At 49.1% G+C, this 20,817-nt stretch overlaps 1 protein-coding gene across 4 annotated transcripts in view; it reads right to left on the bottom strand.

Moving 5' to 3' along the window:
- The window catches only part of SLC37A1 (solute carrier family 37 member 1), a 96,429-nt gene that overhangs the window by 55,084 nt on the left and 20,528 nt on the right, over window positions 1-20,817 (bottom strand). The window contains exons 1-3 of one of the 4 annotated variants that reach the window (XR_010664214.1): window positions 17,616-17,762; window positions 12,540-12,728; window positions 1,105-1,186 (exon numbers count right to left, since the gene is read on the bottom strand). Coding sequence is in view for 3 of the 4 variants with exons in the window: in XM_065942968.1 (XP_065799040.1) it covers window positions 1,105-1,186; window positions 12,540-12,595 (138 nt within the window). In the remaining variant the exon portion in view is untranslated. Of the gene's footprint in view, window positions 1-1,104; window positions 1,187-12,539; window positions 12,729-16,861; window positions 17,040-17,615; window positions 17,763-20,817 lie in introns of those variants that run through there. The other 3 variants (XM_065942968.1, XM_065942970.1, XM_065942969.1) reach the window with 3 other exon arrangements.

Raw genomic sequence — 20,817 nt, 5'->3', positions numbered from 1 at the left:
TAAAGGCCCACCATCTCTTGTCCTGTCCCTCTCTCTTTTGAAAGCCACATTTTAAGGTATGCAAACATTTCCACAGTTATTAAAACTTGGCATATCAAAAAAAAGGGAGATAATTAAAAGTGACTTGAAGGGCTGGGGAAATTCCTGCTTACTAGAGCTCAAGGAGGAACTGCAGAATTCTTGGGGTGGACGGACTATGTTTCGCATCCCGTGGGAATTGCTAGAGAGCAGGGAGCACAGAACTGTCCAAAGAAGCACCAGCCTTGGCGCTGCCACTGGCCTGTAGACCACGAGGGCAGCTGTCCAGCCCTCAGGCCCCTGGGGAAGCAGAGGATGCACGACCACAAAGGTCAGAGGAATTACAGTCCTGGCCCAGCGCCCCTGCCAGCGAGGAGAAACTGGGGGTGGGGGGCGGGGAGGGTTGTGGGGTGGAGGGGGGCAGTCGAGCTGTAAATTAACTATCTTTGGCCCTGGATGAGTTCCTTGTCCTTCTATAATAAAGAGTAAAAAGTCATTCAAGCCTGCTGACAGTCTGCAGGCAAAATGATGTCATTCCAATTCCTGCTTTTCCCCCAAGTTATAACTAGCTATTATGTAGGAATGTCTACTTTAATCTCTTTTCTTCAAGTCGAGTTAAATGCCTGCTTAATAACTCCTGCCCACTCATCATTCACCCAGAAACCCAGTGTTCTAAGAATAATGGAGAAGCAGAACCACTGTCAGACTTAGAATGAAAACCTAATGACTGCAGAAGCAATTTGGGGAGCAATTTTAGATAAGATATATTTGGAGAGAAAATTCATATAAGACAGAATAGATATTTAACTAAGATCTAGAATTCTGGAACGGTCAATGAATATAACTGAAAATATACTACCCCTGAAATTATAAATCCTAAAACCATTTTAGAGATTTTAAATTCAGGAGAAAGAGAACCAAAATGCAGAGCAGCAGAAGAGCTTGCTTCTCCAACAATCCATTTTCTCCATTTATCTCACGACTCTCTCCCACACTCCCCTCCCCCACAAGTGGCTCTTAAAGTAACTTGCTCCTTATAGAGATTACAGGCAGGAAATGAACCGAGTGCTTTGAATGGTTTCTTACCTTAACTATGCTGATAGGCTTTCGAGATAAGTGAAAACTTGCATACAGCAAAAATGTCAAAATAAAAATGAAGGCTCTGTACCTGAAACACAAAACAGTGGCAGGGATGACATAAAATAAGATAAGATGCCGTGTGATACAGCAGTCCCACTCCTGGGCATAAGCCCAGACAAAAGCAGAGTTCACAAAGGTCCATGCACCCCGATGTTCGCAGCAGCACTGGTCACAATAATCAAGACATGGAAACAGCCTAAACATCCATCCACAGATGAGTGGGTAAAGAAGGTGTGGTGCGCACGCGCGCACACACACACGCACGCGCGCACACACACACGCGCGCGCGCACACACACACACACACACACAGTGGAATATTACTCAACCATTAAAAAGAAGGAAATGATGCCATTTGCAGCAACACAGATGGACCTAGAGATATCCTACAAAGCAAAATAAGTCAGAAAGAGAAAGACAAATACACATGATATCACTTATACGTGGAATCTAAAATATGACACAAATGAGCTTATCTACAAAATGCAGACAGATTCACAGACAAAGAGAACAGACCTGTGGTTGCCATGGCAGTAACCACAAGGGGGAGAGATAGAGTGGGGACTTGGGATTACCAGATACAAACTATTACATATAGAATGGATAAACAACAACATCCTATTGTATAGCACAGGGAACTATATTTAATATCCCATTATAAACCATAAAGAATGAGAATATGAAAATGAACATAAATATGTATCATGAACATATATCACTTTGCTGTACAGAAATTAGATGCAACATTGTAAATCAACTATACTTAAAAAGATGCATTAAGAATACATTGCAACTGTATTCTTAAATTTCCTTATGCTGTATGCTATTTATTCAGTCCTATATCAAAGATGAATCCTATATATCATATCACTGCAATAGTATATTTAAAACATGTGCCACTTTTACTTTGTAAATTGAAATTAAACATTCATGGGAAAAACTAATCAAAGAGGAATCTAGGACCCAGATGTACACATGTGTTTAAAAAGCAGACAAAAAAAAAAAAAAGATTATTTAGTTTGCAACAAAATTAACTGCAAGTGACTTACAAGCCTGCTATCCTGGGCATTTAAGATCATATTTATTTTTTTTACTTTTTAGCTTCTCTGTGACTTTTTAGCAGGACACGAGAAATAAAGAAATATAAATATTTCACTGACCTCAGTGAGAACAACTCAGTGATGCCAACAGGCTATGAATAAGGTCAATGACATAAAAACTATTGGCCGAAAGCCCTGGTTTACGAGAAAAGCAGTTTTGAGAGGAAGTGCTGAGCTGTATGGAGCGACAGACAAGATGCTCTAGCAAGAAGATGAAAGTTTATTCTAGTCTGAGCGTTTGAACCATGCTATAGAAAAACAACCCTTCAGGGAAGAAAACAGGTCAGGAGGAAAAAGTCCTTGGCAAGAGATGACAAGGGGCTCCAGCCAGGAAGGCAGGCCCTCTGCGTCTTGAGGCCCAGCCCCCAGCCCAGAAGAATCCATCCTGTGCTGTTCTGGAAATGCCAATGACCTTCAAACCCCATGCAGGCTTCACTTGGTCGTTACCCAAGGTGAAGGCAGGGGCCACAGAACCCAGAGGGGCCCCCTCTCTCTTTCTCTGCAGGGGAGCCACAACCCCAGGAGGGCGGCTCATTCTAAGGCCCTTGATAGGCCTTAGGGAAGGACCCTTGGGAGAAGTGGGTGGCAGATGAAGAGATGGTTGGATAGCATCAATGACTCAATGGACATGAATCTGAGTAAACTCTGGGAGACTGGCATGCTGCAGTCCATGGGGTCAGACATGACTTAGCTATTGAAAAACAACTTCCTCCTATCTCTACCCACATTTCCAGTGTCGTGATTTAGTTCTCAAGGCCAGCTTCCTATACTAACACAAAGACTCCTAGGGGTATCTGCCTCTCTGGCCGCTAGAAAAGTAAGTAAGTGAAGTTGCTCAGTCATGTCTGAGACTTCACAACCCCATGGACTGTAGCCTGCCAGGTTCCTCTGTCCATGGGATTCTCCAGGCAAGAATACTGGAGTGGGTTGCCATTTCCTTCTCCACGGGATTTTCCCGATCCAGGGATCAAACCCGGGTCTCCTGCTTTGCAGGCAGACTCTTTACCATCTGAATCACCAGGGAAGCCCTGACTCCAGAAAAGTTAGGAGTTGAATATTTCCAGATTAAAAAAAAAAAAAGTCATATTTCAGATGGGGAAAAAAGACTTGGTAGTACAATAGGACTCAAAACTTCAACCTCTAAAACACCTGTGCTCATCGAGTACGCACGCACGCACGCACCGCACCGACTTGCCAGCTATTCAATAAACACTTGTAAAATGAATACCCCCAGGCTCTATTCTTCAGCAAGGAAATGCTTGCTGATGAGTTTCCTAGGATTCTTTGCTCTTCAAGTCCCTGTCAATGAGCAGATAGGAAAAATGTGCAACTATAACAAAATGACCCTCATCTACCTCAAAGAACACAGACTGCAGGTTCAGTGGATTTGTGACCAAAGTCCAGCCTTTGTCCTTATGTTTCTGAAAGCTGTCATCCTGCTCGGGAGTGGGGGGCTCTCACTTCTTTGCTGGTAGCTCTCCATGATCCCACCCACTGCTCCTCTGTGCTAACTTAGGAAGGTTCTGGTCCACTGGAACTGTCAACACTTGACTCTCCAACCCACAGCTAGATCCATTGGTCACTCAGATGACCACTTGCTAGGGCTGGTGCAGGCTGGGGGCGACCCTGATCAGAGTTCCCTTTTCTCACCTCCACAAGGAGTAAGAAAATGTTCTCAGACTGAGTCACCTCCAGCCCCTCCCAAACCAGAGTCTGAGAGAAAGATCTGGAGCCGTCTCGGATGCTATGTACCACCAGCTTACAGATGTGCGACCCACCAGGAGCATCTCACAATCACCTAGCCCAGAAGGAGGCGGAGAGAGCAGCTCTGCTTAAATGGGCCTTGGGCTCGTGTTTGCCACGCTCTACCCAGGACTTTCCACTTATAAACATTCTAGTTTTATTAAGAATGTTTAAAATAAAATATTAACATTAAAATACATTTAATATATCAGAAATAGAGAGTTTGTCTTGTGTCCAGGTCTGAAGAGCCCTGGAGCCCTAATACACCTGCATTCATATCTAGGCTCTCTCAGCCGTACAGGTTATTGAAAACTAGCCAGTCATCCCGGGCCCCTGCTTCCTTCTCCAGGGTCCCTGCCTCCTTCTCTAGGGCCCCTGCCTCCTTCTCTGGGACCTTTGCCTCCTTCTCTAGGGCCCCTGCCTCCTTCTTTGGGACCTTTGCTTCCTTCTCTAGGACCCCTGCCTCCTTCTCTGGGGCCTCTGCTCCTTCCCTGGACCCCTGCCTCCTTCCCTGGGACCCCTTTCTCCTTCTCTGGGACCCCTGCCTCCTTCTCTGGGAACCCTGCCTCCTTCTCTAGGGCCCCTGCCTCCTTCTCTGGGACCCCTAACTCCTTCTCTGGGGCCCCTGCCTCCTTCTCTAGAGTTCCTGCCTCTTTGTTGGGGCCCCTGCCTCCTTCTCTAGAGTCCGTGCCTCTTTGTTGGGGCCCCTGCCTCCTTCTCTCATGGGTGGTTCTGCAAGTGAAGCTCACTTGCACAGAGCCTGCAGGGCGGATGGAGTTCCCAGGACTGCCCCATGTGTGGTGATGTGGACTGGAGCACAGTCATCGGGGACTACAGAGTGAAGAACTTGCCTCTGGATGTTTTCAGTTCAGTTTTGTGTGGAAGTGAAACAGCCTAACGCATCAGCCCCTCTGGGAAGAGTACAAGCCGCGCCTGCCATGCTAAGTCGCTTCAGTCATGTCCCACTTTGCAACTCCATGGACTGTAGCCTGACAGGCTCCTCTGTCCAAGGGATTCTCCAGGCAACAATACAGGAATGGGTTGCCATGCGTTCCTCCAGGGGGTCTTCCCGACCCAGAGATTGAATCCAAGTCTCTTATGTCTCCTGCATTAGCAAGTGGGTTCTTTACCACTAGCGCCACCTGGGAAGCCCCAAGAGTACCAGAAAGTGAAAGTGAGAGCCCCTCAGTCATGTATGACCCTTTGTGACCCCATGGATTGTAGTCTGTCAGGCTCCTCTGTCCATGGAATTCTCCAGGCCAGAATACTGGAGTGGGTAGCCAGCCATTCCCTCCTCCAGGGGATCTTCCCAACCCAGGGATGGAACCCAGGTCTCCCGCATTGCAGGTGGTTTCTTTACCACCTGAGGTAAAGAATATTGGGTAAAGGCCCAATATTGTCTAGGGAGATCAGGGGATGTTTGTAAGCCCGGCCAATAGCACTAGCTCTTAGGAGGCCCATCAGGCTCTGCCACTTGCTCTGTAACCTTAGCAGGGTAGTAGGAGGCAACCTGCCCTGAAGAATCAGGGCAAAGGTCAACTTACACTGCACACCAGGTGTTTCCTAGAGACAGAATATGTGTCTCCTGAAGAGGAACCCCTATCGTTTATTTAGAAACCATCAGGTCAACTCTATTCCCTCTGTTTCCAAGTCTATCCTTCCTCTTTCTGTATCTTCTTATGTAGAACTCTGAGAAGATGGGAAAGGCCGGCCACTAGAGGCTGAGTTTTCCCTTCCAGAAGGTCTGAACATGGCCCCACTGATCACTTTTAAATCACAGCAGCCATGCTGTGGGGCTGGTACCTTCCTAGTGGCCATTGCAACACCCCTGTCCTGGAAGGCAAGCAAACTTCTCACTTCTGGGGTTATCCTGGATTATGGGGATGAAAGGCCTAAACAGCCCTCTTGAAGTTCTTTCCCATTTTGTAATTCTATCCTCACCTACTTTCTTCTTTCATCATTTATGCAGTAAGGACTTTGGATAATATTTGTTTTATCCATCTTGTAGTGGATTTAATGTTGTTTCCCCAAAACAGAAAGTGAAAGTGAAAGCTACTCAGTCATGTCTGACTTTTTGTGACTCCCAAAACTGATGTCCACTACAACTCTTAGAATGTGACCTTATTTTGGAAATCAGGTCTTGCAGAGGTCATACTCAATTCCTATAAAGAAAGTTGAGTGCCAAAGAATTGATGCTTTTGAACTGTGGTGTTGGAGAAGACACTTGAGAGTCTCTTGGACCGCAAGAAGATCCAACCAGTCAGTCCTAAAGGAAATCAGTCCTGAATATTCATTGGAAGGACTGATGCTGAAGCTGAAACTCCAATACTTTGGCCACCTGATGTGAAGAACCAACTCATTGGAAAAGAAGCTGATGCCAGGAAAGATTGAAGGCGGGAGGAGAAGTGGACAGCAGAGGATGAGATGGTTGGATGGCATCACCGACACGATGGACATGAGTTTGAGTAGGCTCTGGGAGTTGGTGATGGACAGGGAAGCCTGGCGTGCTGCAGTCCATGGGGTCATAAAGAGTTGGACATGACTGAGCAACTGAACTGAACTGAATACTCAACTCCAGGTGGCGCTAGTGGTAAAGAACCCTCCGGCCAATGCAGGAGACCTAAGAGACGCAGGTTCAGTCCCTGGGTGGGAATATCCCCAGAAGGAGGAAATGGCAACCCACTCCAGTATTCTTGCCTGGAAAAATCCCATTGACAGAGGAGCCTAGCCAGCTACGGTCCATAGGGTCATAAAGAGTCAGACATGACTGAAGCGACTTAGCATGCATATGACGTCATATAACTCACATATGATGTCAAATACACTGAGATCCTAAATCCAGCTATGAGTCTTCTTCTTCTTCTTTTTTTTTTTTTATGGGTCTTCATAGCAGGCCATGGGGAGACAGAGACAGACAAGAAGGAAAGGCCACGTGGCAATGAGGGCAGAGCAGGACAGATACTGCCATGAACAGCCAGCAGCCACCAGAAATGAGAAGAAGCAAGAAAGTGTTCTTCCCTCACGCCTTCTGTGAGAGCACAGTCCTATGACACATGGATCTCAGACTCCTCCTTCCAGATCCACGAGAAATTAATTTTTGTTCTCTTAAGCCACCCAGCTTGTGGACTTGTTATAGCACCCCCAGGAAACTAATATAATCCTACACTTTGATACCTGTTTTGTGTTACATTTAGGCTTGTGAACATTAAGCAAGTACAATTAAAAATGAATAATTTGATCCTTAACTTCATCAGTGTTCCACTTTCTATTCTGTAGTTATGTCTGACAATAGGCAGCATTCTTTGTATCTAGCAATACTACAAGACTAGTGTTTGGGTTAACCACAAGTTTCTAGCCATAAAGCCTCTTCCAGCAATGCTCCTTCGAAGCATCCTCAGAAACATCCTAGACGCTGCCTGCATTCCCAGATAAACGGCAGCCTGCTCCCAGTTCAGAGACTCAAGGTCGAATACAGCTTCCTTCCTTGAGTGTTATTTATCTAGGTAATAGGCAAATAAGAAGTTAAAAAAAAGAAATACTCTAGATGAGAATAACTGAACAGTATGACCTGGCACAGAAATGAGTAAGAAGACATTTTACTTTCAGTTCAGTTCAGTTCAGTTCAGTCACTCAGTTGTGTCTGACTCTTTGCGAACCCATGAACTGCAGCAGACCAGGCCTCCCTGTCCAGCACCAACTCCTGGAATCTACCCAAACCCATGTCCATTGAATCGGTGATGCCATCCAACCATCTCATCCTCTGCTGTCTCCTTCTCCTCCCACCTTCAATCTTTCCCAGCATCAGGGTCTTTTCAAAGGAGTCAGTTCTTCACATCAGGTGGCCAAAGTATTGGAGTTTCAGCTTCAGCATCAGTCCTTCCAATGAATATTCAGGACTGATTTCCTTTAGGATTGACTGGCTGGATCTCCTTGCAGTCCAAGGTGTTAGAAAACGCCGCGGGAAGAAAGAGCCACCTCTAAGGACCGGTGGTGAAGGCCTTTATTGGGCGGTCGCTCTCGGGCAGAACTCCCGGGGAGGGGCGGGTGAGTGAGGAGACAAAGGGAGTCTGCGAGGAAGGAGAGGTGGGGAGAGGTTTTATATCAAGGCCAGGCGTCCAGGTCAGGTCCTTCTATATAAGGAAGAAAGCGCGGGCTACAGCGGCGGTGAGTGTCCAAGGGCTCTGTGTCCATTCCTGGTAGTACCAGGCTGAAGGGGGGGGGGTGGGCGGTCGGTCCCCGGAAGTTTAGCCAGCCTCCGGAACCTGTCTGCGGCACTTTTTCAGGGCAGGACTCAACACACCCGACCTTTCACAAGGGACCCTCAAGAGTCTTCTCCAACACCACAGTTCAAAAGTATCAATTCTTCGGCGCATCTCACTTTAGGAACAAGGAAACCATGCATACCGTCATAGGAGTCCCTCCAGAGCACCCTAAAGGGGGCCGTGATGTCAGTGATGTTAAGTACTAACCACCTGGTTTGGGCACTCTCTGCATCATTGCCCCTTAGAGAAGATACTATTTTCTCTCTAGTAATTAATAACCAATTTGTGGGAAAACACTTTGAGGTTAGGTAGCTAACCCAGTTGTTCACCCAACTTTCTCCCAATTTTGTGTGTCTATTGATGCTCCTTACCTAAACCAAGCACTCCTGATGGTTTCAGAGGGTGACAATCCAGCTTGGACATGCCTGCTGCTCTGCTCAGTGGCTGGCATCCCACTGTGGGAAAGAGCATTCCCTCCTCCCATTGATGCTTATTCGGTTATAGGAGCATGGACTCGCTAGATTCTTGTTTTAGTCAAAGGGCTATAATCCATTACTAGTATTGTTTATTTAAAATATTATCCCAGGGACTTTCCTGGTGGTCCAGTGGTTAAGAATCTACCTGTCAATGCAGGGAATATGGGTTCAATCCCTGGTCTGGGAACTAAGATCCCACATGTCACAGTGCAACTAAACCCATTCCACATGTCATAGTGCAACTAAACCCACTCACTTTAACTACTGAAGCCTGTGTGCTCTGGAGCCCCAAAACAAGAGATGCTGCAGCAGTGAGAAGCCTGTGAACCACAACTAGAAAGTAGCCCCCACCCGCTGCAACTAGAGAAAGGTTGCATGCAGGAACGAAGAGCCTGTGGGTTGCAAAGAAGAAGCAGCACAGTAAAAAATAATCTCATCTTATATTTGGCCAGTGAGAGTCGCTTCATTTTTAAGTACTGTCTTATTTTTTGACATCAGATATTCCCGGCTCATCTCACTTTCCCTGGCCCAGTGGTGACACCATCCCAGGCTCCGGGGATGCCTGCCTGGTTCCTTCAATAGGAAATGGTACACAGAAACCAAGATCTAGCCCCAGGTGTGCTCACTGCTGCTGGGATGCTGCTGTTTCCAGGGCCTGTCTCCAGGAGAGAGAAGGCATTTTACACACATGCACACACACACAGCATACAGACACACACCTACACATACACACACATCACACACACACATTTCTCTGCTTACCTTCTCTCCAGTTTTTCTTGATATCTTTAATTTCAACCTAGCACCACACGATTCATCCAGTCCCCTCAGCCCTACCAATATCTGTAACTCCATTATCGTTAGTGAGAAGCTGTCTCCTTTCTATGCTACATTTGACAAAAATGCATAATCTGAATCTAACCATGAGGAAACAACAGACACATCCAAAAGAAGAACGTCTATAAAATAAATAGCTTGTACCCTCCAAAAATGACAAGCTTACAGGAGACAAAAAAAGGTCAAGATACGGTTCCAAATGAAAGGAAACTAAACACACAGGACGACTAAATGCAGTGTGACCACACACTAGATCCTGGCCCAGGAAAAAATCTATAAAAGAATAAGAAAAGTCTATAGAAAGATTTTTAAAATCTACAGAAAAATCTATAGAAAAAATCTATAAGAGACATTATTGGACATTTGAACATTGACTGTGGATTAGATAATAGCATCGCACCCGAGTTAAACTTCCTGGTTTTGACCTTGTGTGCAGTTGTATGTGCTATGCTTAGTTGCTAAGTCGTGTCCGACTCTGTGGCCCCGTGGACTATAGAAACCACCAGGCCACTCTGTCCATGGGGAGTCTCCAGGCAAGAGCACTGGAGTGGGTTGCCATGCCCTCCTCCAGGGGATCTTTATAACCCAGGGATAGAACCCAGGTCTCCCTCATTGAGGACGGGTTCTTTACTATCTGAGCTACCAGGGAAGCGGTTACACGAGAATATCTTATTTACAGGAAATACATACTAACGTATTTAGAAATAAAAGGGTATAATGTTTGCAACTTGCTCTCAAATGGTTCATGAGAAAGTGTGTGAGTGTGTGTGTGTATGTACATACATCTGCACACACACATAGATGAGAGAAGGTGAAGGGAGAAGCAAATGAGGATGGATGTTAAGAATCTGACCAGGGCTTCCCTGGTGTCTCAGAGGTTAAAGTGTCTGCCTCCAATGCAGGAGACCCGGGTTTGATCCCTGGGTCGGGAAGATCCCCTGGAGAAGGAAATGGCAACCTGCTCCAGTATTCTTGCCTGGAGAATCCCATGGACAGAGGAGCCCGATGGGCTACAGTCCATGGGGTCACAAAAGAATCGGACATGACTTAGCACACAGCACAGCTGGACCAGACGCACCTCACCATTTACTCTGCCCTAGGTTCATTCTACTCTAGATTCAAAGCCCCAGGACAGAGAGGCTGGTTCGTCCACCTTAGGTCCTCTCCTGCCTCCTGCTGGACCTGGGCTATGGCAGAAGGTCGGAGGGATGGAGCCTCAGGGGTCTCTACTGGCTTCCATAATGGGACAGAAGGTCCTGTGACTCCCCTGCTGGTCACAGTCGCACACAAGGGACGGAAGTCAGCTCCCCGGAGATCAGAGTGCTGCTAAAAAATATAAAAAATGTCCTTTGCAGGAATGTTGACACTGATTCCCTTTCTTTACAGCCAAGGAAGCTGAGGTCTAGAAAGGTTAAATAACCTTTCAAGGTCAAAGAGCAAGTTTGAGGTAGAGATGGAACAGAAATGAAGACAAATGTGCCGTCTCTGTGCTACTCAAAGAATGGCCTGTGGACCCACAGTATCACATCACCTGGGAACTGTGGGTTCTCAGGTGCCACCCCAGGCCTACTGAGTCAGGATCTGCATTTTAACAAGTTTTGAATGACTCCCAAGCACACTACAGTGTGAGAAGCGATGCTCTATCTCTGAGGTTTTACCTTAAAAAAGGGAGGGGGGTTGTGATTACAGGAGCTCTATGTAGCATTCTTACCATCTTCTCCTGGGAGTTTGAAAAACTGTATCCAAATAAAGTTACAAAAGAAAACAAAAATAAATACCCACTGAAAAAAGGAAGTGCTGAACCACTTCTGTCTAGACTGGCACTAGATGAGAAATGAATCGACAAGCAAACTGTTCTAGGAAGAGCCAGATGTCTGAAGTCACATATGAGACCCCGTGGGCACAGCAGCCACCAGCCTGGGCCAGAGAAGCTGCAAAGGACGTGTAGGCGGCACATGGCCGGGAGATGGAACCTAAGGGACCCAGAACACACGCTGTGGCATAAACATTACTGTGAGCAGAAGGCATTTGAGTTTCTGAAATCTCTCATCTGCCTAAAAACAGAGCCTCCAAAACAACTCAACTGTCATCACTCCTCTCCGGGAGCAACCAGGAGAGACTGAGTCTTAGTACCAGAGGTGGGAAGCACCCACCTCACACCCAAACAGACACTGTCACAACTGTATCCTGGCCCCCTGCTAGTCTCCCAAGGGCCCGTTTACCTTTCCAAAAAGGCATTTACTTTCCCAAACGTGCCCTCCTCCTTCTCTTCCCCTACTAAGGTGGTATATACACCCCAAATTCTAAGGCCCCCACGAGTCACCTTTCTCTGTGAACTCCCACACACATATAGCTAAATCTGTCTTCTGTCTTGTGCATCTGTCTTTTGTCAGTTTAATTCACATGCCCCCAGTCATTCAACCTAACAGGGTGGAGGGAAAACACTTCTTTTACCGACAGAGATTAGCAGGAGAGAGTGTGGCTTAGAGCCCAGACAGCCCAGCTCTAGACTCCACCCTCACCTTCAGCCTCCTCCAAGGAGTGTGTGTGGGATTCACACGTCTCCTGTGAGAAGGACTCTCAGAGAGCACACCAGATGCTCTCGGAACAGAAAGGGGTGTTTTGGTCTGTGCTTAACTTGTTCAGATTTCACTTTCTCTTCCGGCTCAGCAAGACCACTCATTAAGTTCAGAGTTAATACACTTATTTCACCCACAGCCATTTACTCATCCTACCAGGATGATATTCAGTGGACCAGAAACCACTGAGAACCTCAGAGGTCTTCAGTCTGTCTGTCACTGCAGAACCAAAGGTGGACAACTCAGCAGCATTCCGGGTCACCACTTCCACCACGGATAAACCATTCAACAGTTATGGGGAGGGCGGGCATCCACATGTATCTTATCAGGAAATGGGGTGTGGGAGACCTGCTGGCTGCAGGGTGGCACAGTGTCCCCGACTTACCACTGATCCCTGGAGAACGAGACGATGAAGCGAATGCCAGGGGGAAGCTGGGCCATTGACGTCTCCCTGAATGTGGAGCTTTGGTCATAAAATAAGATGCTTCATAAATAGGTTCTTAATCCCAGGAAGTGAATAAGGATGCTCGTGGGGACTCGCCTCCTCTCTTCCCTCCAGCAGAGGCTCGGCTGTCTACAAGGAGAAGGAGGGGTGGAAAGGTCAGGCATTGTGCGAGGCCCTGGCGGAAGGAACTGCATGCAGTGTGGTCACCCAGCCCAGAGCAGAGCCAGATGAGACAGGGCGCTCCCACCACAGGAGCCACCTGGTGGGGGTGGAGCATCTGCCCTGGGGGGGGGCAGCTTATTCAACCATCACTGAAAGGAACTTCACTTGATGTTCTGAGGGTGCATGAAGAGAGAACGACTGAATTTATCTCCATCCGGGAGGTGGCCAGAGATCAATCACTCACTCTTCACCACCACACTCGACAGAGCTGACGTTCATGCTCACAGGAGACCAGAAGGAGCCCAGAGGTCACACCAGATGTTCAGTCACCAGAGGGCCACCAACCAGCTGGTCCTGATTCCCCGCTGGGGGCCAGGCCACGTCTGAGCTGCAGTAACAGAGAGGAAGGTAGGCCTAGACCAGGTGGCGGGTCATCAAACCCATCATTTGACTGTGGCTTTGCAATGGAGTCTAAATACATGTATTGCCATGGGGATGAACACCTCAAATCAGCCTCTTCATTTCTCACTCCTGTGGTCGCTGCAGAGGCCTTGGAAAATGGCCCCTTTCTGAGCAAGACAAGAAGAAAGGGGCAGGGAGGCCTGGCTGCCCATCCCAAAGCCAACCTCAGTCAACTGCTGTCTTCCAGTTTTTCTCCTATGTTCGCTGGGTGAGGAAGGATCTTGGGGACCCATGCATTACATCACATAGCACACCACACACTCGGGAGCACGTACAGTTCCATCTTAGTGCTTATGGAAAAGTCATAGGTTATATGGTGTTTTTAAAGAAGGCTACTTTTGATGGAACATTGATTTTGATTTAAAGCTTATAGATGTATTCAATGTCTTTAAACAACTTTCTTGAGATAACAGACAACTAACAGCCAATAGTTCTAACTTAGAGGATCTAAAATATTCCTAAGGGCCTCAGGATCCCCATGCTCACTCCTGCCTTCCCTCTAGAGTGAGCTTTCAAAATGCACCTTGGTGAGCCATCACACAGCTATGAAATTAAAAGATGCTTGCCCCTTAGAAGAAAAACTATGACAAACCTAGACAGTGTATTAAAAAGCAGAGACATCACTTTGCCAACACAGGTACACGTAGTCAAAGCTATGGTTTTTTCAGGAGTCATGTATGAATGTGAGAGTTGGACCACAAAGAAGGCTGAGTGCTGAGGAATTGATGCTTTTGAACCATGGTGCTGAAGAAGACTCTTGAGAGACCCTTGGACTGCAAGAAGATCAAACCAGTTAATCCTGGAGAAAATCAGTACTGAATATTCATTGGAAGGACTGATGCTGAAGCTGAAGCTCCAATTCTTTGGCCACCTGATGGGAAGAGACAACTCATTGGAAAAGACCCTGATGCTGGGAAAGATAGAGGGCAGGAAAAGGGGCTGACAGAGGATGAGCTGGTTGCATGGCATCACCAACTCAAAGGACAAGAGTTTGAGCAAATTCAGGGAGATAGTGAAAGACAAGGAAGTCTGGTGTGCTGCAGTCCATGGGGTTGCAAAGAGTCAGACATGACTGCTGCGATGCTGAACAACAGGCTGTCATACCTGTTCCCCAACCCCCATCTCCTCTCAGAGAGGCAATGAGGCCCCTCCTTCTGCTTCAGCCAGGAGAACTACACCTTTGCTCCTACAAGCTCATCATCCCGCCTAGAGTGCTACCTGCCCTCATGGCTGGCCCTGGGCTGGGTAATCTCAGGCATGTCACAAACTTCCTGCTCCCTCACTTGCCCCAGCTAAAAAACAGGGATGGTGGCACCTACATTTTTGGGTTGCTATTAAAAATGAGATGTGCGATCTGTGGACAGCCCTGAGCACAGAGCCTGGTGTGGAGGAGATGCCCAGACAAGAGGAGCTGGTTCTGTTCTCAGCAGACATCATGAGAGGCATCAAGGGACTGCAAGCAGCTGCCCAGCCCCCATTCCCTGGTCCAGCACAGAACCAGCGCCCAAGAGATGTGTGGAACCAAGCTCCGCAAGTGTTTCAGCACTGTTGTTGCTCATATCTCTAGATTTTAAAAAGATTTTACTAAAATTCTGCTACTTCAACCTAAAGTGGCTTCTCAGCTGGTGCCAATGCAGGAGACATAAGAGATCAGGGCTCCATCCCTGGGTTGGGAAGAACCCCTGGAGGAGGGCAGGGCGACCCACTCCAGTATTCTTGCCTGGAGAATCCCATGGACAGAGAAGTCGGGCAGGCTATGGTCCATAGGGTCGCAAAGAGTTGGACACGACTGAAGTGACCTCACCCCTACACTGAGAAACAATTTTTGGGTGATGACTTTAAAGTAAAGGATTTGGTCTGAATTTTACAGTGCTTGGAAATGGATGGTCAGAAGCAAATGTCCTCTTCTGTCCAGACGCTGCTTCTCTAGGTACAGCTTATCTGGAAGTATCCTACTGCATCTACTACACCCACTAAGGGGCTGCCCTGGTGGCTCAGAGGTAAAGAATCTGCCTGCAGTGCAGGAGATGGGGGTTCGATCCTTGGGTTGGGAAGATCCCCTGAAGTAGGAAATGGCAACCCACTCCAGTATTCTTGCCTGGAGAATCCCATGGACAGAGGAGCTGGGCTACAGTCCAAAGGGTAGCAAAGAGTCACATATGACTGAGCGACTAAGCACACACGAACACATCAACTAATCAATAAACATCAATTCAAGTCTGGTAAAACTTGGAACTTTAAAACAAAATCCAGAAGACGTTGGAAAAATCAGCAGGAAAAAAAAAATTTCAATTTCCTTTGAAAACCATGGTTCTTCCTCCTCCTATAAAATGGGTGAACTCCAGTGCTATAAATTCTCACTGTTGGTGCAATTAAGATGTGTAAACATAGTGATTTTATATGTTGGACGTTAAGAGCTGGATTTAATTAGGCCCTTTCCTCCAAAGTCTGACCGGTGACCACTGATCATTCCAGCGAGGGCTGGTCAAGATCTCCGAGGACATTGCTGACAACTCTGTGCTCTCCTGCCAGCCCCACGGCCACTCTGAGAAAGAAGCCCAGAGGCTGGCCTGGGGCGCTGGACACCTGGGGCAAATTCAGGTTGGTTCAGTTTCCCTCAGTTCCCTCCCCCACCTCGCTTCCTCTGGGCAGGTCCTTTCCAAAGAGAGAACAGCAGAACTGGAGCTAGTCACTTGGTTTAAGCCTTGTTTTTGACACATAACCCAAGTACATAAAAAGAACATGCACTTAAAAAAAAATGGCTCTTAATAGATACCTGGAACTCACCACCACAGTAGGGAAAAGTGTAAGAATATCCAGTTTCAAAGATAACAACTTCAGAAGCACCCCACCACAGCATCTCTGTTACAATCCAAAAAGCAGGTTTTTATACCTATCATGTGAAAGAGCCCAACTTAGTCTACAAACTGTAAAACGACAAAATGGAATGACCTGAAGGCAATATGAATTCTGGAGCTCCACCTTTGGCCTCACCACTTGGGCAAGAGTCCTGTGTACTCACTGGAGGCGAAAAAGAGACTCAAAGGCAAGCAATGAAGAGAATAACACAGAAAGGGTCTTCCCACAACTGAAGCTCTGTTGTCAGTAATCAAAGCAATCCCATGCATACCTTAAATAATCTACCTAAAGGCAAAGCTTTTAAGCTGGGTCTTATTTTAAGGCAAACAAGTTTTCATACATTTTTCTTTTATGAGGGAGAGAAAGAATGAGTGAGGGAAACTTGTCCAGAGAAAACACTTTCTACGGTCTGTGCTGTAAAGGTTGTCAGCAATATTAAAGATTAATGACAATAGCCAGGATCTCTTTCCTGGGCTTCGACACAAACGCTAGCCCTGCATCTCTGCCGCTTTCTCCCATCAACAAGCAGCGCCCCAGGTGGTGTGCACAGCACAAAGCCTGCAAAGGCGCCTCCAAAACCATGTGGTGAGACTCGGGGGGCTCCAGTCCTGGGTTCTCAGGGTTGATTTTGAAAGGCCTCAAAGAAGGAGCAATGGGGAAATTTAATCTAGTTGCCAACTCAGACATCCTCAGATGACTGAAATTTAAGGGCAGGTGGGCACTCTCCAGGCGGGCAGCTCAGGGAGAGGAAAGGAAAGACGGGCTAGAGAAACTCAAACCTGACGGTGGGGCGAGGGGCCTCCAGCACTGGGGTCGCAGTCCCGGGTCGCCAGGTCACCGGGATCAGCAGGGCGGCTGCGGAGGCTGGGACGGCAGGAGAGTGGGGACAGGAGGAAATATAAGCCAGACGGTGGGTGCCGCGAGGCCGGGTGACTTTCCGAGGCTCTGAGTCCTGTAAATCACTCCCGGAGGGCTCCGGGCTCTGGGGACCAGCCGCTCACAGACAAACAACCCGAAGGCCCCGGGGGCGGGCGCCGGCTCCTCCCCGCGGTCGGTCCCGGAGGAGGACAGGCGGGCACGCCCCCGTCTCCGCCGCACAACGGCCCCGCGCCCTGCTCCCCGCCCGACCTCCGGCATAGCTGTCATCGCGGCCCGGCGGCCCGGGAGGGGCCCCGGAGGACGGCTCGGCTCGCCCGCGCCCGGAGCTCCGATGGGCGCTGCCGGCCCGGCACCGGCTCCGCGTCTCTGCTCCCGGGTCCCGGGGCTCCCGGGTCCCGGGGCGCCCGGGTGATTCCCCCGACCCACCCCACTCCGGCTGCATCCGCCGCCCTGGGCCCGGGGGGCGCCCGCCCCCGGACCAGCACAAAGACGGGCGCCCGGTGCAGGGACCCCGGCTCCCCGCGCGTCGCCAGCGCTGGCAGGTGTCGCTCGGCCCCAGCGCCCGAGTCCCCAGGCACGGCCGGCGCGGGCGGTGGGCATGGGTCCGCGTATTGCAAACCGTCTCCCCGCCCCGTTCGGGTCCCCAAGCCTCACCTGCGCCCCAGGCCCGCGACGCGCCGCCCGGCCCGGCCGCCGCGGGCGCTTCCTGTCGCGACTTCCTGGGGCGGCGCGGAGGCCCCGGCGGCCCTTTCACTTTCAGCGACAGCGGGGCGCCGGCTCGGGCCCCTCCCCTCCGGCTCATCCCCCTCCCGTCCTCCCGCGGCCCCGGAGCCGCCCGGGGGCCCTGACAGCCCGGGGACGGCGGGCGGGGCGCCCCCACGCGGAGCCCGCGGCACTGCAGCGCAGGAGTCCTCCCCGCGGCCCCGGGTCCCGCCAGCACCTGCCTGCGCGCGCCCCGGCTTGGGTTCCCACTGACCGAAGAGGCGCTCCCCAAGGACGCTTTGTCCTCAAGGCAGGTCCTACCCAGAGCGCAGCTTCCAAGAAAGGCTGGCACTAAAGGGGCAGCCTTGCCGCTGCCACCTGCCCCCAACATTATTCCTATTACCTCCTCTCAGGGGTCAGACTTAGACTGAAGTTGTATTAAATGAAAATGGGGCCCATGATAGCTGTGTTGACCCATCTTTGATCACACCTGTGTGTGACACGCGGCTCACCTCACCTGCTCTAGACCAACCTCTCCTGTGCAGTCAGACATCCCCTCTCCTAATCCCATGCTCATTTTGTGCCAAAAATGGGCCCTTGGCACCGCCCCCTCCCCGCCCAAGCCTGATTATTTTCCTGGGGGACCCGCAGAGCACCCAGGGTGGACACATGACATCCAAAACCAGCCCAGGTGCCTGCTCTCAGGAAAGCAGCTCCCGGGAAGGGCCCCATGAGACCGAAAAGAAACTCCAGGCAGAAGTGTCTGCATGGTTAAACCAATGCTGGAAGCTAAAACAAATTCAAGGCCTGGCGGTAAATGCCCGAGAGGTCTGTAGGAGACAGAGGACACTGCGGCCTCTGGGCAGGCACCCACGTGCACGGCCGGGCACCCACCTGCTCGGCCAGGCCTCTCAGGTTCTCAGAGGTCCTGCTGTGCCTGAGGGACTCCGTGCCATTCTTTCCCGCTGGCTGAACTGGGTGTCAAATACCCCATCTCTGTTGGCTTTTGAGATGCCTCCTCCATGTGGGAAGGAGAACTGCCACTTCACTGAAGCCCGAGGTTCAGCCGCAGGACGACTGCTGCTCACTCTGCGAGGGAGGCGGCCCCTGTCTCCTGATTTCTGCCTCCCCTTGGTGAGGTCTCCTTCCCCAGACCTCCCCTCTCAGACAGTTCTCCCTTCCCTAACCCTTCATTCCTGCTGATCCAAGCCTGCCCAGCCTGGCTTCCCTGTCCCTCCAAGTCACCCTGCACTATCACCTGCCCAGGGCTCTGCTCAGGGCTCCTCAGGCTCCCAGCCTCCAAGCCCTCCATCCCCAAATCCACTTCTCCAGCACCTCAAACTGTCCTCCCGAAGCAGATCGAACCCTGGCGTTCCTGACAAAAACCTTTCAAGACCTTCTCTTTGGATCAGGAATGAGCCCCAGTCCTTAGTAGCTAGAAAGCAAGACCCAAAGCCACCCGTGACTTCAGGACCAAAGCTCAGACCGTTCTTTAGTTTCCAAGACTTTCTCATACGTCAAGTTGCTACTTCCACCTTGGCCCTCCAGACCAACCTTTTCTACTGAGCTCAAACTTCAAGACCCAGGTCAAGTATTTGCCTGTTTACTGCTTTCCCAGGATGCTACGGAAACCTCTGGGTCCTGACTTCTCTATCACAATGAACTGCTACTGCTAAGTCACTTCAGTCGTGTCCGACTCTGTGCGACCCCATCCCTGGGATTCTCCAGGCAAGAACACTGGAGTGGGTTGCCATTTCATTCTCCATCACAATGAACTAGTACTGGTTGTTTCTAAACCTGTCTCCTGGCCCCTAGCCTCAGGGTCCTGCCCAACTCAGAAGGCCTCATCCATACTTGCCAACAGCATGAAAAGATGCGGGAGAACTCAGCACATGGAGGCCCTCCATTTCTACACCATTTCTCACCTAGAAAGTGATGATACTTGTTTGGCACACCGGGGAACACCAGCAGAACCTGAGCTGGTCTGTATAATATTCGCCAAAAATATTCATCTATCAATTTTGCTGTTGCTGTTTTAGTCACTCAGTAGTGTCTAACTCTTGTGACTCCATTGACTGTGGCCCACCAGATTCCTCTGTCCGTGGAATTTCCCAGGCAAGAATATGGGAGCTGGTTACCATTTCCTTCTCTGGGGGATTTTCCAAACCCAAGTAACAAACCTACAGCTCCTGCATCTCCTGCATTGGCAGGCGTGTTCTTACCACTGAGCCACCAGGGAAGCCCCTATTAATTTTACAAAGATTAAAATAGTAATATTTTACAAAATATGGTTTTTGTGTTATTATTTTGTATGATTGTAAGAAACATTTAAAAAGTATTAGGGAGACAGTAAATTTGCATGAAATTTCCAAATAAAACAGTTCACATCTTGAAATGAAAACATGTAATTGCTCCAGTGGATGTACCGGGTCTTATGCTTGACGTGGCTTCACCTAAGCTCAGGACGGGAGACAGCTGGGACGTTATCACAGGGACACTTTCTTGGTTAAAGTAGATGATAACCTGAAAGTCTTTTTTACAATCACACACATTTCCCAAAAGTTGAAATTATATTTAAGAATCTGACACTCTTCCTTTCCTTTCAACTTGTTGTATTGACATTTCTTATGTGAATCAACAGATAAATTTCCAGTCCAGTTGACATTTCATATCCAGCATTTCAAACTCATGACAAAGCATGTGGGTTGGCACTGTGGTGCCTGCAGGCTGCTGGTGCCAAGCCGATGGCCAGGCTTCCAGAGAGATGAGCCCAGGGTGCCCAGACCTGGGGCAGCCTCTGATCACACCTGCCTGGTTGGCCCTCAGCTTTCACCTCAAACTTCCATGTTGAGTTTGAATTTATTTTGATTTTATTTCAGAAAAAGAGGAACAGTTCCAATGAGAGGTACAAACACTCTGATCCAACAGACTTGTCTTGGGTGCCTACTGGAGCCAGCCCCGAGCCAGGCACAGAGGCCTCAGTCAACAGGGGCCTTGCTTTTGCAGAATTCATAGAGCAAAGGCGTGTGGCAGGAACAGGCTGGTCCTCTCAGAGGGAAACAGTGAGCATGAGGGAGGACTCAGGTTCATTTCCTGGGGTGACCATAACAAAGGACCTCAAACTGGGTGACTTAAGATAACAGACTTTTATGGT

The sequence above is a fragment of the Muntiacus reevesi genome, chromosome 8, assembly GCF_963930625.1.
Source record: "Muntiacus reevesi chromosome 8, mMunRee1.1, whole genome shotgun sequence".
NCBI lineage: Eukaryota > Metazoa > Chordata > Mammalia > Artiodactyla > Cervidae > Muntiacus > Muntiacus reevesi.
This window is presented reverse-complemented; position numbering and strand designations above follow the sequence as displayed.